The sequence below is a fragment of the Schistocerca serialis genome, chromosome 1, assembly GCF_023864345.2.
Source record: "Schistocerca serialis cubense isolate TAMUIC-IGC-003099 chromosome 1, iqSchSeri2.2, whole genome shotgun sequence".
Taxonomy (NCBI): Eukaryota; Metazoa; Arthropoda; class Insecta; order Orthoptera; family Acrididae; genus Schistocerca; species Schistocerca serialis.
In genome coordinates, this window is record NC_064638.1 from 949,332,058 (window position 1) to 949,351,661 (window position 19,604).

The window sequence follows — 19,604 nt, forward strand, 5'->3', positions numbered from 1 at the left end:
GTGACCATGAGTAAAAGATTGAATAACCAATGAAAGGATAATGTTCTAAAAGTCGGGGCATGGAATGGCAGAATTTAAACATGGTAGGGAATCAAGAAAATCTGTAATGATTATTCACATTGGTGTGTAGAATTTATGAGACGGGCGATATACCATCACACTTTCAGAAAAACATCATCCAAACAATTCTCAAGATAGCAAGAGCCGAGAAGCGCAAGAATTATCGCACATTCTGCTTAACAGCTCATTCAGCCATGTTGCTGACAAGAATAATATTCAAAAGAATGTAAAAGAAAATTGAGGATCTGTTAGACGAAGATCAGTTTGCCTTTAGGAAAGGTAAAGGCACCAGAGAGGCAGTTTGATATTGCGGTTCATACTGGAAGCAAGACTGAAGAAGAATCAAGACACTTTCGTAAGATTTGTTGGCATGGAAAATGTGTTAGACATTGAATGATGCAAGATGTTTGAAATCCTGTGAAAAAGAAGTGTAAGCTATAGAGAAAGACAAGAGATATACATGTACAAGAACCAAGTGGGAATATTAGAAGTGGAAGACCAAGAATGGAGAGCACAGATTAAAAAAGGTGTGAGACAGGGATGTAGTTTTTCACCCCTGCCGTTCAATCCATACTTCGAAGAAGCTATGATGGAAATAAAAGAGTGGGATTAAATTCAAGGTGAAAGTATATCATTGTTAATATAAACTGATGACATTGCTGTCCTCAGTAAAAGTGAAGAATTACAGGACTTGTTGAATGGAATGAACAGTCTAATGTGTACAGAATATGGGGCTGAGAGTAAACTGTAGAAAGATGAAGGTTACGAAAAGTAGCAGAAATGAGAACAGGGACATAACGTTATATTTGATGATCACGAAGTGTGTGAAGTTGAGGAATTCTGCTACCTAGATGACAAAATAACACATGATGGATGGAGCAAGGAGGACATGAAAAGCAGACTAGCACTGGCAGAAAAAGTTATTTCTGGCCATTAGAATTCTACTACTATCAAACATAGGTCTTAGAGGAATAAATTTCTCAGAAAGTATGTTTGGAGCACAGAATTGTATAGCAGTGAGACATAGACTGTGGGAAAGCTGAAACAGAAAAGAATAGATGTGTTTGAGATGTGATTCTACTGGAGAATGTTGAAAATTAGGTGTACTGATTAGATGAGTAATGAGGAGGTACTGCACAGAATTGATGAGGAAAGGAATATGTGGAAAACACTTACAAGAAGGGACATGATGATTGGACATCTGTTAAGACATAGAGATTGGGATGTATCCAGCAAATAATTGCGAACATAGGTTGCAAGTGCTACTCTGAGGTAAAAAGGCTGGCACAGGAGAGGAATTCATGGTAGGCCACATAAAACCAGTGATAATACTTACGACAAAACCTTTTCTAGAGTCTACGTATTTTTTTCCAATGTGTCAGACAGCTGTGCAGTGAGTAAATGCAGTGGATTTTGATGACAAATTTCCTAAGTAACTGAATGTACTGTGGAGCTATGGTTAATATTCCCAGGTGCCTATACAGACGCCTGAAAAATCTAAATTTATGAACATCAAATGTAAGTCTGTTTAGTTTAATTACTGAAGTTTTGTCTGTAAACACTGCTACTGCTAGAACTTCAAAACCAAATCAGTTTACTTTCTTTTGTGGAATGAATGCTTTTTGCCTTACTGAAGAGTCCAGGTATTATCTTGTAGGACAGTAATGAATGAAAATACATGAAGCATGAGTAATACTTAATTTCTGTTTCCATATAGTTGGCAATTATTCTGATGGCAAAAGTAGCTGATCCTAAACTCTGTGTTAAGAGGAGACAACATATTTGTGACATTATTAAACTGAATGAGCTATGTTTTTTGAAGTTTAAAGCTATTCCATTTGTGCAATACCAATTAATGAATAATAAATAAATAAATAACAAATTTCAGTGATTGCCATGTTCTCCTTTACAAAAAATTGTATTACATACTGTTGTATGGTGGTAGATCAACAATTTTCTGCCATATTTCTTTAAAGTGCTTTGCATTTGTGCCTGACACAGCATTTCAGATGTTCAGCATTCATTAGCACAGAAGGTACAGTGTCAGGCATTTCTGTATTGTTCTGTTTATTTAGTTTTTCTTTCTTTTAAAATGGCTTGGTCTTCTTTGATCAGTATTTGCTAGTATGTGTTACATTTGTGTGCTTGACCATAAGGTATTATCATTTACACTTCTGACAATGAATGAAATTGTTACAGGTGTTTTATTGCTAGCTGGTTTGTACGTGTCTTCAATGTCCAGCTGCCTGGGGGCAATGTACGGTACACCACGTGTCCTACAGTCAGTTGCCAATGAGAATGTTATACCTATCATACAAATATTAGGACGAGGGGTAAGTGGAAACAGCTATGTGAAATTTTTATTATATCAGTGACAGCTACAAAGTTGGCCAAAAGTCATGAAGTGTAATTAACATTTTTATTTATCAATAATTTCCGTGTATATTTCATAGACTCAAGGATGGTCAATCATCTTCTGCCATACTTTGAAAGATAAGAGAGGAGAAAAGAATGAATAAAAAAGTTACGTGCAGTTATAACTCTTTTGCCCCTTTGTGACTTTCGGCCAATCCTGTATATTCAAGCATGTTTGTTTCTGTACGTCATTTCTACTCTGTTGTTGGAAATTATCTATGCATTTCACAAATTTTTGGTATGGTCTCTTCACTGAATATTGTGGAGAACTTCTGAAAATATATATCTCACACTTCTGTGCTGAAATGGAGAAAAAAATGGCTTTGTTATGTTGATGAGGTGCAGTTTCCTTCATGGACAAAGAAATTGAAGAAAAAGTGGTAGGTGGATATTATATAATTTAATCTACAAATTATGTTGTAAATTTTGGGTTTGTCAAATAAGACATGCAAAGCAGTCAGCAGGCAGCTAAAGAAAAAGTAGATAATTGCTGAACTCCAGGTCAAAGCCCTTTATCAGAGTTAACAAACATGCAGAATCGCCTTTGTCTCCCAATGCTGTTACCTCACTCAGAGTGGTGAATATGGTTCTATTGTTAACTACACTCCGTGCAAATCTCATGATGCACATGAATTCCCGTTTCAGAAGTTGTTCTTATTGTCTACCTGCCATCTGAACAAATAGTAATTCCTCCCAAATCCACAACCAGTGATACAAAAACCTACATGTGTGTGAGAGCAACGTCTGCTGTGCATGGTCTATGAGGACAACATTCAGTAGGTAAGTTGCTAATGGTCAGGTTTCTTGCATGTGCTTTTGAGGCCATTGTGTTCTGTGAACTCCTTATCTTGCAAAGGCACAGGCTCCCATATGTTATGTTGGAAATTTAGTGTGGATACTTGAGGGCAACAATTTGATGTTGATATAGGATTAAAACACACAGAGAAATATTGTGGTTATGTTGTTACAAAATTATATGGGAACATAATAACAGTTTCTCTACCTTTCATTTAATTAAATCTCATTGAGAATCTAATCAGAGCTCTTAATATGATGAAGCGGTGAATGTTCTCTCCAGGTATGTCATGATCTGGAATCATGTTTGCACAATCCCATAAGTAGGACAGCATAACCTTCCCCACATGTGATTATATTTGAAACTTGTTCATTTTTGACAAAGATAGGTACTTCCATTCCTCACTTTCTGTTGCTTCCCAGTTGGTGGTAGCAGACCCAGCTGCCATCCTAGTTTAAGAATTATGCAAGCTCCAAACAAAAGTTGTTCATGAATATCCATAGCAATCATTTAATTTCAGGAATCACCTGGGATGGTAGTGACTTAACGAATTCTTGTGAGCCTGTTAGATAAAGCATATGTCATCTGCTGAAACATGACCATCAAAATGTCTTACACAAGACATCAGTCACTTTGATGCCAATTCCTATCCAGGTACAATATTGCAGTGCCTGTGTATGATATTGCAGTGCTTATGTTATTCTGATTACGATTTAAAGTTCCTTTGGACATGCATGTGTATCCAAAGGAGTAGGCACTGCTGTGACTACACTCACTATGCAGTAAGCGTATGGTTGATGACATGTGGAAGTTTGGGTGTGGCTGTGAGTCGTTCACAGATAACCAAATGGTAAGGCGACCACTCATGATAAGCGGGAAATCTGGGTTCGAGTCCTGGTCTGCCACAAATTTTTGTAGTCGTCATTCCATAGTCGTCATTCCATTCTACAGCTGATGTTTGTCCTTATTTGCAATTTTGAATACATTTGATGTATCCTGTTTGGATACAAACAAATTTTGTATTGGTTATATGTCAGCTGTATTGAAATGTGGGCAATTAAGTGGATCAATAAATATATGTGGAGAAAGTAGGATCCAAGCGTTCATTAGAAAATGAAAAGCTGTACATAGAAGAGGAAATACCTATCCAATCTGATAAAGTTGAAATTCTACCCATCTCTCCTTTTGAAGGAAAATAATAAACTCACTCAAAAGTAAAAGCCCACATTTAATTTTTGGCATCTCTGACAAAGTACTGAAAGCTTGTTCCCAAGAGACAAGTCGGAGGCTCAGCCAAATTCGTAAAAACTCACTGAAACAGGGCATTTTTCCTGATAGATTGAAATATGATGTCATTAAACCATTGCATAAAAAGGGGGATAGGTCTGATGCCGACAACTACTGCCCAGTCTCACTTCTCACGGCTTTCTTTAAATTTCTTGGCAGAGTAATGTATTCAAAGTAACTTCATATATTTGTAAAAATAAAATACTAACAAAATACCAGTTTGGTTTTCAGAAAGGCTTTTAAGCAGAAAATACTATGCAGGGTGAAAAGTATTTAAACCAACAAACTCTGGGAAGTTGTAGGGGACATCAAAACAAACATTTTTCCCTAATGTCATTTTTTCTTATGAGGATTATTTAAACCGGTGGAGGCTGTATTACGCTCTTCAATTGTAGGCAACTGCTGTCCACCAGTATAATAGTGCATTGTCTGTTTAGTAATGGAGCGATACAACTGGAGTGAGCACGCCGATATGGTTGGCGCGAACTACGTAGCGCACCACAACAGACGAGCTGCACAGCGGCTTTATCAACAACAATACCCTAATCGCCATATCCTGCATCATACGATTTTTGCCGCTGTGTACCAACGTCTGCGTGAGACCGGGTCATGTAGCAGATTACCTGGAAAGGTAGGCCTTCGCACATTAAGAACGCTGCAATTTGAGGAAGCTGTCTTGCAGCATGTGGAGCGGGATCCTTCAATCAGCACTTGTGCAATTGCACATAACATGGGGACAACGAATGTAAGAACGGTCCTTCGAGAGCAATTGTTACGTCCATTTCACTTACAGCGTGTCCACAACCTGGAACCAGTTGATTATCCACCCAGAGCACAGTTTTCGCAGTGGTACCTGGAACAGTGTGAAATGCGTCCTACATCTCCATCCTCTGTGTTGTTTACCAATGAAGCAATGTTTGGGCATGATGGAGTCTTCAACACGCACATTTCGCATGTTTGGAGTAAGGCTAGTCCACATGCCACAGTTACTAGCGCTCATCAAGTGCGGTTCTTCGTTAATGTGTGGGTTGGTGTTGGGGACTGTTTAATTTGGCCGTTTCTGCTACCTAGGCCATTAAATGGCAGGTACTATTACAATTTTCTCGCCAGAGAATTGCCAGAATTGCTGGAAGACGTCTCACTCCCTACAAGACAACGCATATGGTTCCAACATGATGGGGCGCCGGTACATTTCAGTCGTTGTGTGCGTCGATTCCTGGACCGACGGTTCCCAGAAACGTGGATTGGCAGAGGTGGTCCCGTACCATGGCCTGCTCGATCCCCAGATATGTCCCCTCTGGACTTTTTTGTGTGGGGGGAGACATGCAACCTTGTTTACGCAACTCCTGTTGCATCAGAAGAGGATCTGGTTCCCTGGATAGTAGCAGCAACAGGAACAATTCAGGATACTGCTGGGGTTGTTGCCCATGTCAGAGAGAACATGATCCGATGGTGTAACCTTTGTTTATGTGTCAACGGAGGCATTTTTGAAAATCTACTGTAACTGAAATTGGGTTGTGTTAATGTGATGTCTCTTGGTCATAAAAAAATGGAAAAGTGTTTGTTGGTTTAATTAATTTGCCGCCAGAGAAATCTTCCTCTACCGGTTTAAATACTCCTCATAGGAAAAAAATGACATTAGGGAAAAATATTTGTTTTGATGTCCCCTACAACTCTGTAAAGTTTGGAAGGTAGGAGACGAGATACTGGCAGAAGTAAAGCTGTGGGTACCGGGCGTGAGTCGTGCTTTGGTAGCTCAGATGGTAGAGCACTTGCCTGCGAAAGGCAAAGGTCCTGAGTTCGCGTCTCGGTCGGGCACACAGTTTTAATCCGCCAGGAAGTTCCCAGAGTTTGTCGGTTTAAATACTTTTCACCCTGTATATGCATTCACTGATCAAATATTAAATTCTCTGAATAACTGAACGTCATCAATTGAAATTTTCTGTGACCTCTAATATGCTTCTGATTGTGCAAATCATGGAATTCTTCTAGATAAGCTTAAGTATGAGTAGGTATGAGTGGGACAGCGCACAAATTGTTTAATTCATATTTATCTGGAGGAGTACAGAAGTTTGAAATGAATAGTTCACATAATGTGAAAAAATCAGCAGAGTCCTCTAACTGGGGAGGTATCAAGAATGGTGTCCCACAGGGTTCAACCTTGGGTCTCTTATTGTTCTTAATATATATTAATGATTGCCACTCTATATTCACAAAGATGTGAAGTTAGTTCTGTTTGCTGATGATACAGGTATAGTAATCACACCCAGCAAACAAGAATTAGCTGAGAAAATTGTAAATAATGTCTTTCAGAAAATTATTAAGTGATTCCTGCAAATGGATTCTCATTAAATTTTGATAAAACACAGTATATACAGTTCTGTACAGGAAATGAAACAACATCATTAATAAACGTAGAGTTTGATCAGAAGTCTGTAGCTAAGGCAGTTGTTGTTGTTGTTGTGGTCTTCAGTCCTGAGACTGGTTTGATGCAGCTCTCCATGCTACTCTATCCTGTGCAAGCTTCTTCATCTCCCAGTACCTACTGCAACCTACATCCTTCTGAATCTGCTTAGTGTATTCATCTCTTGGCCTCCCCCTATGATTTTTACCCTCCACGCTGCCCTCCAATACTAAATTGGTGATCCCTTGATGCCTCAGAACATGTCCTACCAACCGATCCCTTCTTCTGGTCAAGTTGTGCCACAAACTTCTCTTCTCCCCAATCCTATTCAATACTTCCTCATTAGTTATGTGATCTACCCATCTAATCTTCAGCATTCTTCTGTAGCACCACATTTCAAAAGCTTCTAATCTCTTCTTGTCCAAACTACTTACCGTCCATGTTTCACTTCCATACATGGCTACATTCCATACAAATACTTTCAGAAATAACTTCCTGGCACTTAAATCTATACTCGATGTTAACAAATTTCTCTTCTTCAGAAACGCTTTCCTTGCCATTGCCAGTCTACATTTTATATCCCCTCTACTTCGACCGTCATCAGTTATTTTGCTCCCCAAATAGCAAAACTCCTTTACTACTTTAAGTGTCTCATTTCCTAATCTAATACCCTCAGCATCACCCGACTTAACTCGACTACATTCCATTATCCTCGTTTTGCTTTTGTTGATGTTCATCTTATATCCTCCCTTCAAGACACCATCCATTCCGTTCAACTGCTCTTCCAAGTCCTTTGCTGTCTCTGCCAGAATTACAATGTCATCGGCGAACCTCAAAGTTTTTATTTCTTCTCCATGGATTTTAATACCTACTCCAAATTTTTCTTTTGTTTCCTTTACTGCTTGCTCAATATACAGATTGAATAACATCGGGGAGAGGCTACAACCCTGTCTTACTCCCTTCCCAACCACTGCTTCCCTTTCATGCCCCTCAACTCTTATAACTGCCATCTGGTTTCTGTACAAGTTGTAAATAGCCTTTCGCTCCCTGTATTTTACCCCTGCCACCTTTAGAATTTGAAAGAGAGTATTCCAGTCAACATTGTCAAAAGCTTTCTCTAAGTCTACAAATGCTAGAAACGTAGGTTTGCCTTTCCTTAATCTTTCTTCTAAGATAAGTCGTAAGGTCAGTATTGCCTCACGTGTTCCAGTATTTCTACGGAATCCAAACTGATCTTCCCCGAGGTCGGCTTCTACTAGTTTTTCCATTCGTCTGTAAAGAATTCGTGTTAGTACTTTGCAGCTGTGGCTTATTAAACTGATTGTTCGGTAATTTTCACATCTGTCAACACCTGCTTTCTTTGGGATTGGAATTATTATATTCTTCTTGAAGTCTGAGGGTATTTCGCCTGTTTCATACATCTTGCTCACCAGATGGTAGAGTTTTGTCATGACTGGCTCTCCCAAGACCGTCAGTAGTTCCAATGGAATGTTGTCTACTCCGGGGGCCTTGTTTCGACTCACGTCCTTCAGTGCTCTGTCAAACTCTTCACGCAGTATTGTATCTCCCATTTCATCTTCATCTACAACCTCTTCCATTTCCATAATATTGTCCTCAAGTGCATCGCCCTTGTATAGACCCTCTATATACTCCTTCCACCTTTCTGCTTTCCCTTCTTTGCTTAGAACTGGGTTTCCATCTGAGCTCTTGATGTTCATACATGTGGTTCTCTTATCTCCAAAGGTCTCTTTTATTTTCCTGTAGGCAGTATCTATCTTACCCCTAGTGAGATAAGCCTCTACATCCTTACATTTGTCCTCTAGCCATCCCTGCTTAGCCATTTTGCACTTCCTGTCGATCTCCAGCTAAGGCAGAGTATTCCAAATTTTTGGGTTGTGCATTGATGAGAGATTAAGCTGAAGGAAAGACATTGCCGATCTGCTGAAATGTTTGAGTTTAGCTATCTATGCTAGTAGTGTTATTGCAAGTTTTGGCAGTAAACATGTAAGTACATTAGCTTACTAAGCCTACTTTCATTCACTGCTTTCATTGTTGTTGTTGTTGTTGTTATTGTGGTCTTCAGTCCTGAGACTGGTTTGATGCAGCTCTCCATGCTACTCTATCCTGTGCAAGCTTCTTCATCTCCAAGTACCTACTGCAGCCTACGTCCTTCTGAATCTGCTTAGTGTATTCATCTCTTGGTCTCCCTCTACGATTTTTACCCTCCACGCTGCCCTCCAATGCTAAATTTGTGATCCCTTGATGCCTCAGAATATGTCCTACCAACCGGTCCCTTCTTTTTGTCATGTTGTGCCACAAACTTCTCTTCTCCCCAATCCTATTCAATACCTCCTCATTAGTTATGTGATCTACCCATCTAATCTTCAGTATTCTTCTGTAGCACCACATTTCGAAAGCTTCTATTCTCTTCTTGTCTAAACTATTTATCGTCTATGTTTCACTTCCATACATGGCTACACTCTAAACGAACACTTTCAGAAACAACTTCCTGACACTTAATTCAATACTCGACGTTAACAAGTTTATCTTCTCCAGAAACGCTTTCCTTGCCATTGCCAGTCTACATTTTATATCCCCTCTACTTCGACCGTCATCAGTTATTTTGCTCCCCAAATAGCAAAACTCCTTTACTACTTTAAGTGTCTCATTTCCTAATCTAATTCCCTCAGCATCACCCGACTTAATTCGACTATATTCCATTATCCTTGTTTTGCCTTTGTTGATGTTCATCTTATACCCTCCTTTCAAGACACTGTTCATTCCGTTCAACTGCTCTTCCAAGTCCTTTGCTGTCTCTGACAGAATTACAATGTCATCGGCAAACCTCAAAGTTTTTATTTCTTCTCCATGGATTTTAATACCTACTCCGAACTTTTCTTTTGTTTTCTTTATTGCTTGCTCAATGTACAGATTGAACAGCATCGGGGAGAGGCTACAACCCTGTCTCACTCCCTTCCCAACCACTGCTTCCCTTTCATGTCCCTCGACTCTTATAACTGCCATCTGGTTTCTGTACAAATTGTAAATAGCCTTTCGCTCCCTGTATTTTACCCCTGCCACGTTCAGAATTTGAAAGAGAGTATTCCAGTCAACATTGTCAAAAGCTTTCTCTAAGTCTACAAATGCTAGAAACGTAGGTTTGCCTTTTCTTAATCTTTCTTCTAAGACAAGACGTAGGGTCAGTATTGCCTCACGTGTTCCAACATTTCTATGGAATCCAAACTGATCTTCCCCGAGGTCGGCTTCTACCAGTTTTTCCATTCGTCTCTAAAGAATTCGAGTTAGTATTTTGCAGCCGTGACTTATTAAACTGATAGTTCAGTAATTTTCACATCTGTCAACACCTGCTTTCTTTGGGATTGGAATGATTATATTCTTCTTGAAGTCTGAGGGAATTTCACCTGTCTCATACATCTTGCTCACCAGATGGTAGAGTTTTGTCAGGACTGGCTCTTCCAAGGCTATCAGTAGTTCTAATGGAATGTTGTCTACTCCCGGGGCCTTGTTTCGACTTAGGTCCTTCAATGCTCTGTCTAACTCTTCATGCAGTATCATATCTCCCATTTCATCTTCATCTACATCCTCTTCCATTTCCATAATATTGTCCTCAAGAACATCGCCCCTGTATAGACCCTCTATATACTCCTTCCACCTTTCTGCTTTCCCTTCTTCGCTTAGAACTGGGTTTCCATCTGAGCTCTTGATATTCATGCAAGTGGTTCTCTTTTCTCCAAAGGTCTCTTTAATTTTCCTGTAGGCAGTATCTATCTTACCCCTCATGAGATAAGCCTCTACATCCTTACATTTGTCCTCTAGCCATCCCTGCTTAGCCATTTTGTACTTCCTGTCGATCTCATTTTTGAGACGTTTGTATTCCTTTTTGCCTGCTTCATTTACTGCATTTTTATATTTTCTCCTTTCATCAATTAAATTCGGTATCTCTTCTGTTACCCATGGATTTCTACTAGCCCTCGTATTTTTACGTAGTTGATCCTCTGCTGCCTTCACTATTTCATCCCTCAAAGCTACCCATTCTTCTTCTACTGTATTTCTTACCCCCATTCCTGTCATTTGTTCCCTTATGTTCACCGAGCGAGATGGCGCAGTGGTTAGACACTGGACTCACATTCAGGAGGACGACGGTTCAATCCCGCGTCCGGCCATCCTGATTTAGGTTTTCCGTGATTTCCCTAAATCACTCCAGGCAAATGCCGGGATGGTTCCTCTGAAAGGGCACGGCCGACTTCCTTCCCCATCCTTCCCTAATCCGATGAGACCGATGACCACGCTGTCTGGTCTCCTTCCCCAAAACAACCAACCATCCCTTATGTTCTTTCAGTTTACCCAGGTCCCATCTCCTTAAATTCCCACCTTTTTGTAGTTTCTTCAGTTTTAATCTACAGTTCATAACCAATAGATTGTGGTCAGAGTCCACATCTGCCCCTGGAAATGTCTTACAATTTAAAACCTGGTTCCTAAATCTTTTTCTTACCATAATATAAACTATCTGAAACCTTCTAATATCTCCAGGATTCTTCCATGTATACAACCTTCTTTCATGATTCTTGAACCAAGTGTTAGCTATGATTAAGTTATACTCTGTGCAAAATTCTACCAGGCGGCTTCCTCTTTCATTTCTTAGCCCCAATCCGTATTCACCTACTACATTTCCTTCTCTTCCTTTTCCTACTGTCGAATTCCAGTCATCCATGACTATTAAATTTTCGTCTCCCTTCACTAGCTGAATAATTTCTTTTATCTCATCATACATTTCATCAATTTCTTCATCATCTGCAGAGCTAGTTGGCATATAAACTTGTACTACTGTAGTAGGTGTGGGCTTTGTGTCTATCTTGGCCACAATAATGCGTTTACTATGCTGTTTGTAGTAGCTTACCCGCACTCTTATTTTCGTATTCATCATTAAAGTTACTCCTGCATTACCCCTATTTGATTTTGCTTTCATATGGCATCATATTTTCATGTAATCTATCATCAAGGAAAAAATATTCAGTGCACGAGACTGTATAATCAAAGTAATAGCTGGTACCCAGCCAAGATCACCTTTTGGACATTTATTTAAGGAACAAGGGATATTAATAGTAGTTTTGCTATATATGTATATATTATGAGAAGGAAAGTAGAGATGTTGAGTCACAGATAGGTGCAACCAAAAAAACTCTCACAATTTAAGCTTTAGGCCATATGGCAACACCGGTGACACCAGTCGTGCTTCCATATCAACCTCAGGCATCAGCTCTGGTGATGGTGCTCGTGGTGTTGATGATACTGGTATCAGCGGGTGCTCAGTAATGGGTGATGGAATCCCTGATGATTGTGTCAGAAGCAGTTGAGGAACTGCTGGTTTGGCCAACAAGGAGGGATGCCCTCACGTGTATGGAAGGGGAGAACTGGCAGCAGCAGATGATGTGACACCTGATGTGGGCAGGCTTGGAGGTGATGGTGTGATAGTAGGCCCCAGCCATCCACGCAAAGATGAAGCTGATCACAATGCCTCAAGCAGAGGCCTTCCACCATGCAGATGTCACAGAGACGCTGCCTCTGGCATCTGGCAGTGAAAGCTGGAATGCATTTAGGCTGATGTCCAAAACCGTGCACACAGTCAACCACACCTGGCCAAAAGAGGCATGGCAGCTGTTCGGGTTGATGTTCAAGTGGAGGATGCAGGAGGCGTAGCAGTGTCCTTGGCTAGCACCCACAAAGTAGCTCCGGTGGGCTCTTCTCGCTGAATGGCATGAAATATTACAAGGAGAAAAACTGATCTAAGGCAACAGCGGGCGAAGAGTTGGCAATTTTTTTTTTTTTTTCATGCGAGTTTTGAATATTCGCGCTAGCTGTTCCACTTCACCATTAGATTGTGGATGGAACAGTGGGGCAAGGATGTGACAGGTACCATGGGCATCTCAAATGCTGCAAACTCTTGCAATGAAAATTATGGACCATTATCAAACACTAACATCATGTGCAAGCCTTCAGATGAAAAATTTTGGGCAAGGCTGCAACAGTGGCAGTTGTGGATGTTAAAACGCAATGAACGACATCCAGAAAACAAGAATATGCGTCAGTGACCAATAGCCAATAAGCACTGAGAAAGAGGCCAGTGAAATCCACATGTATACGGTCCCGTGCATGTGATAGTGGTTTCAATCTTGATAAATCATGGAATCCGGCACTTGCTGCAATAAACTCACAAAGACATTGTCACAGTGCAGCTCGCAATGATACATCGATATGTCAATGCAGATCGACTGCAGAGTCATAGATACAACCCGCGCATTATGCACGTCTCTGCCGCCGACCTACGTCTCTGGCGCATTTGCATCTGTGGCCGCATGCGCAGTCGCGTGGTACACGAGTATAAAGGGACGAAGCGAGCACTGGAGCGGCAGTCCTGCGGCTCACTCTGAAGATGGCTCAATGTTATACGGCCAAAATATTAGAAGAAGAAGGAGATTTCTTGCGGCTGCACACCCGAAGCGTAATGGAACAATCTGTAACACTGATTACAAAATTTCAGGTGTGATCATGTTAGTGGATTTATTGCATCATTTGTATGCCTTAACCAAATATTAACCAAATATGTTTTTGAAAATATGTTTATTGTGGAGGTTCTGCAAAAGGAATTATTCAACTAGACTTACAGCACTGGCTCTTTATTTAAAAGCTTGTGACTGAACCAAAACCATCTTCGCCTCTTCAGGTTGATAACTTATTTTGCAGTCATGCTAACTGAGATGCGAAATTTGTAACTCTTTGACTGCATGTTGTGCTATGTGGCACCCTATAGGCGTCAAAAAGGTTTCAATTTATGGGGAGACTTTGAAATTTCACATCATATTTCTCTTTTCTAGTGCAGAACATGACAATTTTTTCTTTCCAAATTTGCATTTGGATCCACAGATGAGAACACCTGTCTTATAATATGGCCATTTTTTCCTTCCAGGGACTGCTTTAGTTCTTCTGCCATAATGGAAATTCTTGGATGGAGCAATACGTAAAATAAGAGGAAGGCAAGCACTCACGTATAGTGGATTGCTGCCTAGAGTAGAGAAACAAATAATAGAAAACAGCATTCATGCTAGCTTTCAGGTACTAGTTTTTTTCTAGCAAAACACACACACACACACACACACACACACACACACACACACACACACACACAAATATGCTCACTCCTATGGCCCTGAACAGACTTGCTGAACTTGGATTAGACATCTGACCAGCACTTTTCTGTAACTATGTAAGAGCTGTATGGGTGGACAAATTGGCGACTCTATTTTGGCAATGTTTCATAAAGTTTTGCATTCTCTTTGACTGTATGGTAGTGCCAAAAGTGCTGTTGTGCCAAGGAAATGCAATATTTCCAGTAATCTGTATGACAACTTAATAAACTTAAATTGTGTAGAGACTGCATTTTCCTTGATGCTCAGCAGTGCCAAACGTTAATTTGTCATTATTCTGAAGTGAATAGAAACTCTGTACCCTATAGCCCAACAGTGCCCCCTCCTGTCCCACGTTGCATACACCTATCCCTTAGAGAGGTTGGCCAGTCTTGGCTGAGTACGTATGGTTCCTGATCTGTGATGTTAAGGTAGCCTGAAGCGAGTTATGGACAGAAGGTGTTGGTCAAGATAGAAAGAAAAATAAAACAGGCATTTCTCTCTCTCTCTCTCTCTCTCTCTCTCTCTCTCTCTCTCTCTCTCTCTCTCTCTCTAACTAGCCCACATTTTGAAGTCAAAACATTGAGTCAGCACATTTTTGAAATTATTAATACTTCATTATCAGTTTGGCTCTCAATTGGATGTGTGTTCATTGTGGTGCAGGAGGTAGTATTATTATTTTTACGTTTCCCATTATGTTCATAACTGTATCCTTCATGAATAATGTGAAAATGAGAATAATTACTTTTGTGTAGTGATTAAATTTAACATTTTGCAGCGGGGTCCCAATAAAGTGCCACTGTATTCATTGGCAGTGGTTGCAGTCGTTACGCTGACTTTCATCCTAGTTGGACAGATAAATACACTTGCACCTGTTGTCACCATGCCTTTCCTGATTACATATGCCTCTATTGATTACGCATACTTTGCATTGGCACAGACACATGATATTCACCAGAGACGTGAAGACAGATTTAGGTGAGTAACCTGCGTAGTTTTTTGTGACTAAAAAGTGATGTTACGCAGACAAGCATTTACATATTAATTTTATACACTCTTAGACTGTACTATATACAGGTTGTGCCAGGAGGAATGATCAGTATACGAGGGTATGACAGGAATCATCATTCAAAGTGAAAAAGTTGAGTAAACATGGGCTCGAACATGCATACTTAAGGGGTTTGAGCAGATCATCATCTTCGAGGCTGTGAAACAAATCTTTTCTGCTGCTTACTCTTTTAATTCCATATTTTTGGATAAAGCAGTATGGACCAAAACCAATTGTTTAGTAGACAAGGGCTCTAAAATGCATGCCTTAAGAGCTAAGAGCACTTGTTCAGTAGACGTACTTATTTTACATTAATAAAGATAAACAAGTTCTCATAACTCTTAATGTTTGGAATTTAGAGTTCATGTGTACTATACTGTCTTGCTTTGAATTATTCTTCCTGTCAAATCCTGAATATTGACCATTCCTGCTGGGACACCCCATTTACGGAACAATCTTCAGCAGTTCTGGAAATTATTTTGTCACATGCATGAGTACTTAATATGGGAGCATAATGGTTTTATGGGTGTATTGAACCTAAATGAGAATTACACTAGAATAATGCTAAACAGGGAGGGTATATTAAAAATGCTGTAAGAACCAAAAATTTATGGAGAAAAAATTTTAAAATTTGAATAGTGTAGACAAAATAACAAATCAATGAAATAATCCCCAATGAGATATTCAGTAGCATCAAAAATGCAAAAGAAAATTCTTCACAGCTAGGAAGGAATACTTGTCATCCAGCCATAACATGGAAAAAAGTAACTAAGCCTGATACAAATTACTCTAAAAGTGTCCAGGCCTTAAAATCATATCCAAACAGTTGTTAAAGATACTCCAGTATACTGAGCAAGAGGAGAAAACCCAGAGAGTCTTTCCTGCAGAGTAACCTTGTGTTGCTCAAATTTCCAAGTTGAAGCAGAGCTTTAGAAACAAGATAATAAGAGTGACAGAAGACAGGGAATGTTTCACCACTATTGAGAAAGTCTATGACTTAATGTGAGCCAAAGTTGAGGTAGCAGATATTCACCTTCTCTTTGCTTCCTCACATTAGCGTCCTTGTGCATTATCTCTGATCTACATAGAATATTCAGCAATGGGAAATCAAGGGTCTGACAACATTATAAAAAGGATAGTTGGTACTCACCATATAGCAGAGATGCTAAGCCGCATACAGGCGCAACAAAAAGACCGCTAAACAAGTAAGCTTTAGGCCAAAAGGCCTTCTTCTGTATTAGACAAAATACACACACTATATATATAATTATAACTTGCTGGTACTCTGCTCATGTTAGATGTATTTTCATTGACTTGTCCCAATTGCATATCTGAGAGGGAAACATTCCACGTGGGAAAAATATATCTAAAAACACAGATGATGTGACTTACCGAACGAAAGTGCTGGCAGGTCGATAGACACACAAACAAGCACAAACATACACATGAAATTCAAGCTTTGGCAACAAACGGTTGCCTCATCAGGAAAGAGGGAAGGAGAGGGAAAGACGAAAGGATGTGGGTTTTAAGGGAGAGGGTAAGGAGTCATTCCAATCCCGGGAGCGGAAAGACTTACCTTAGGGGGAAAAAAGGACAGGTATACACTCGCACACACACACATATCCATCCGCACATACACAGACACGAGCAGAAATTTGTAAAGGCAAAGAGTTTGGGCAGAGATGTCAGTCGAGGCAGAAGTACAGAGGCAAAGATGTTGTTGAGTGACAAGTGATGTACGAGGGGCGGCAGTTTGAAATTAGCGGAGATTGAGGCCTGGTGGGTAACGGGAAGAGAGGATATACTGAAGGGCAAGTTCCCATCTCCGGAGTTCTGATAGGTTGGTGTCAGTGGGAAGTATCCAGATAACCCGGACGGTGCAACATTGTGCCAAGATGTGCTGGCCGTGCACCAAGGCATGTTTAGCCAGAGGGTGATCCTCATTACCAACAAACACTGACTGCCTGTGTCCGTTCATGCGAATGGACAGTTCGTTGCTGGTCATTCGAACATAGAAGGCTTCACAGTGTAGGCAGGTCAGTTGGTAAATCATGTGGGTGCTTTCACACGTGGCTCTGCCTCTGAATCACATCCCCTGCCAGGACTACCTCTCATTTTGCCCTGATATGAGGAATGTCCTACCCACTATCCTTCCCACACCTCCAGCAGTGGTATTTCAGTGTCCACCGAATCTACACAATATCCTCATCTGCCCCTACACAACCCCTGCTCCCAACTCCTTGCCTCTTGGCTTATATTCCTGTAGTAGACCTAAATGCAAGACTGTCCCATACATACTCCCACCACCACCACCTACTTCAGTCCAGTTACAAGCATCACCTATCCCATCAAAGGCAGGGCTACCTGTGAAACCAGTCATGTAATCTACCAGCTAAGCTGCAACCACTGTGCTGCATTCTGTGTGAGCATCACAACCAACAAGCTGTCTGTCTATGTGAATGGCCACTGACAAACTGTTGCCAACAAACATCTGGATCACCTAGTTGCTGAGCACACTACCCAATGCAACAATCTTCATTTCAGTGACTGTTTCCCAGCCTATGCCACCTGAATCCTTCCTACCAATTCCAGCTTTTCTGCATTGTGCAACTGGGAACTCTTCCTGCAATATATCCTGTGTCCTCAGAACCCCCCTGGCCTCAGCCTTCGTTAGACACAGCCCTTCACCCACCTATCCCTTTCCCTGTTCCCACACCGGTACTACACAGCCCTCTGTTCCACCAATGCTCCCACTGTTTTATCACTTCTCCCTCCCCCCCCCTCCCCCCTTTTCTCCCGCCAAATCTCCACTCGAAACTATCAACTGCACCTAGCTGGCAACTTTCTCCCCACCTCGTCTCTGTATACTGCTACAAGCAGCACTTTATCATCCCCCAGCCCTACCTTGCTATCCCTCCCCCTCCTTGCCCCAGCCTGCTCTTTACTCCACCATGCAGATTGCTTCTCCCATCTTATACTGTTGCACACAGTCTGGGCTGTGCAGCCAGAGACAGTGGCCAAGTGTGTGCGAATTCCATTTGTATTAATGTGTATGTATGTTGTGTAACTCAGATTGAGGCCTTTTGGCTGAAAGCTTACTTGTTTAACAGTCTTTTTGTTATGCCTGTCTGTTACTCAACATCTCTACTATGTCGTGAATGACAATCTATTGTTTTCATAATATTGTCATCAAGTAGATAACTATTGTGTTGATAGATATGGCCAACTAATTGATCTCTTTATTTTTGTGCTGTTGATAGAGAAGATTTTTCTTTACCTATACTACTAAGACCTTATCGTTTGTGAGCATTGATATCCACAAGACCTCTTCCATCTTCTTTCAGTGCGACGCATCTCTTTTTGCATGCACCAATATTTCAGATTTATGAAACATACAAGCTTCACTGCAGTCAAAGATAATAATAATTCTCTTTTTGGTCATCACATTTAGTTTCCTTAATGTAAGCAAAACTTTTTTCTTTTATTAGTCTGAACTTAGGCCATCTGAGGTGCTTTTACCTCCTTGTCTGAGTGGTATATCAGAAAGCACGATGAATACTGTAATATTTTGACAATTGTGTAGCCCAATTTGGTCTTATTCATGTTAATTTTTATGTTTTACTTCTCTTTCAACATCTTTCTGTTTTCTTTCTAAAATTTCTTATGTTTTTCTCATTGATTCTGTGGTATCAGCAAATCTAATCTTTTGAGACTCCACACCATTAAATTTTACTCCTTCCACATCCTCTTTACATTCTTCAGTGCTTCCCTCCATATATGTTTGAAAAATATTGGTCGCAAGTTACTGCCAAGCAATAGTTCTTTCTGTGTCTAAGCCCCTTGTACTTGACTGCTTTTGTGTATGATATCTTCTCGGTTTTTATACGATTCACTGACTGTTCATCTTCCTCTGAAATCTTGACTAACGCTAGACAATCTTCATTAACTTATTCCATCTTACACTATTTGTAGCATTTTCTAGATCTATGAATGCAATAATGGTTGTCTTGTGTCCATAATTTTGTCTATAAACTGTTGTAATGTTATTGTAAGTATGCTGGACAAGACAGGATGCTAATACCTAGTATCACCACCTCTAGCATTGATGGTGTCTTCAATTTGGAGAGAGGAAGACAGTCCACAAGTTTCTTCAGTTCCCAGCTGAAGCAAATACAAATGATGATTAGATCCTGTAGTGCCACCATATGTGGTGCAAGAGATATTGATTGCTAAATTTCACCTACTGTCCCAAATAGTCCCAGACATTTTCAGTGGGGTTAAGATTGGGATGACTTAGCGGGCCATTCGAGGTGTGATAGGTTGCTTGTGTGTTTATCAAAGTAGCAGCTCAGTGAACACGCTGTTGTTAGCTTGGAAGACCAAGTTGGTTTT

The 19,604-nt window shown here is 40.4% G+C and overlaps 1 protein-coding gene across 3 annotated transcripts in view; it reads left to right on the top strand.

The window, feature by feature from the left end:
• Positions 1 to 19,604, top strand: part of LOC126412647 (solute carrier family 12 member 8) — a 200,744-nt gene that overhangs the window by 129,926 nt on the left and 51,214 nt on the right. For all 3 annotated transcript variants that reach the window (XM_050082350.1, XM_050082358.1, XM_050082341.1), the window contains exons 8-9: positions 2,260 to 2,393; positions 14,943 to 15,142. In XM_050082350.1, the coding sequence (XP_049938307.1) occupies positions 2,260 to 2,393; positions 14,943 to 15,142 (334 nt within the window). The remainder of the gene's footprint in view (positions 1 to 2,259; positions 2,394 to 14,942; positions 15,143 to 19,604) is intronic.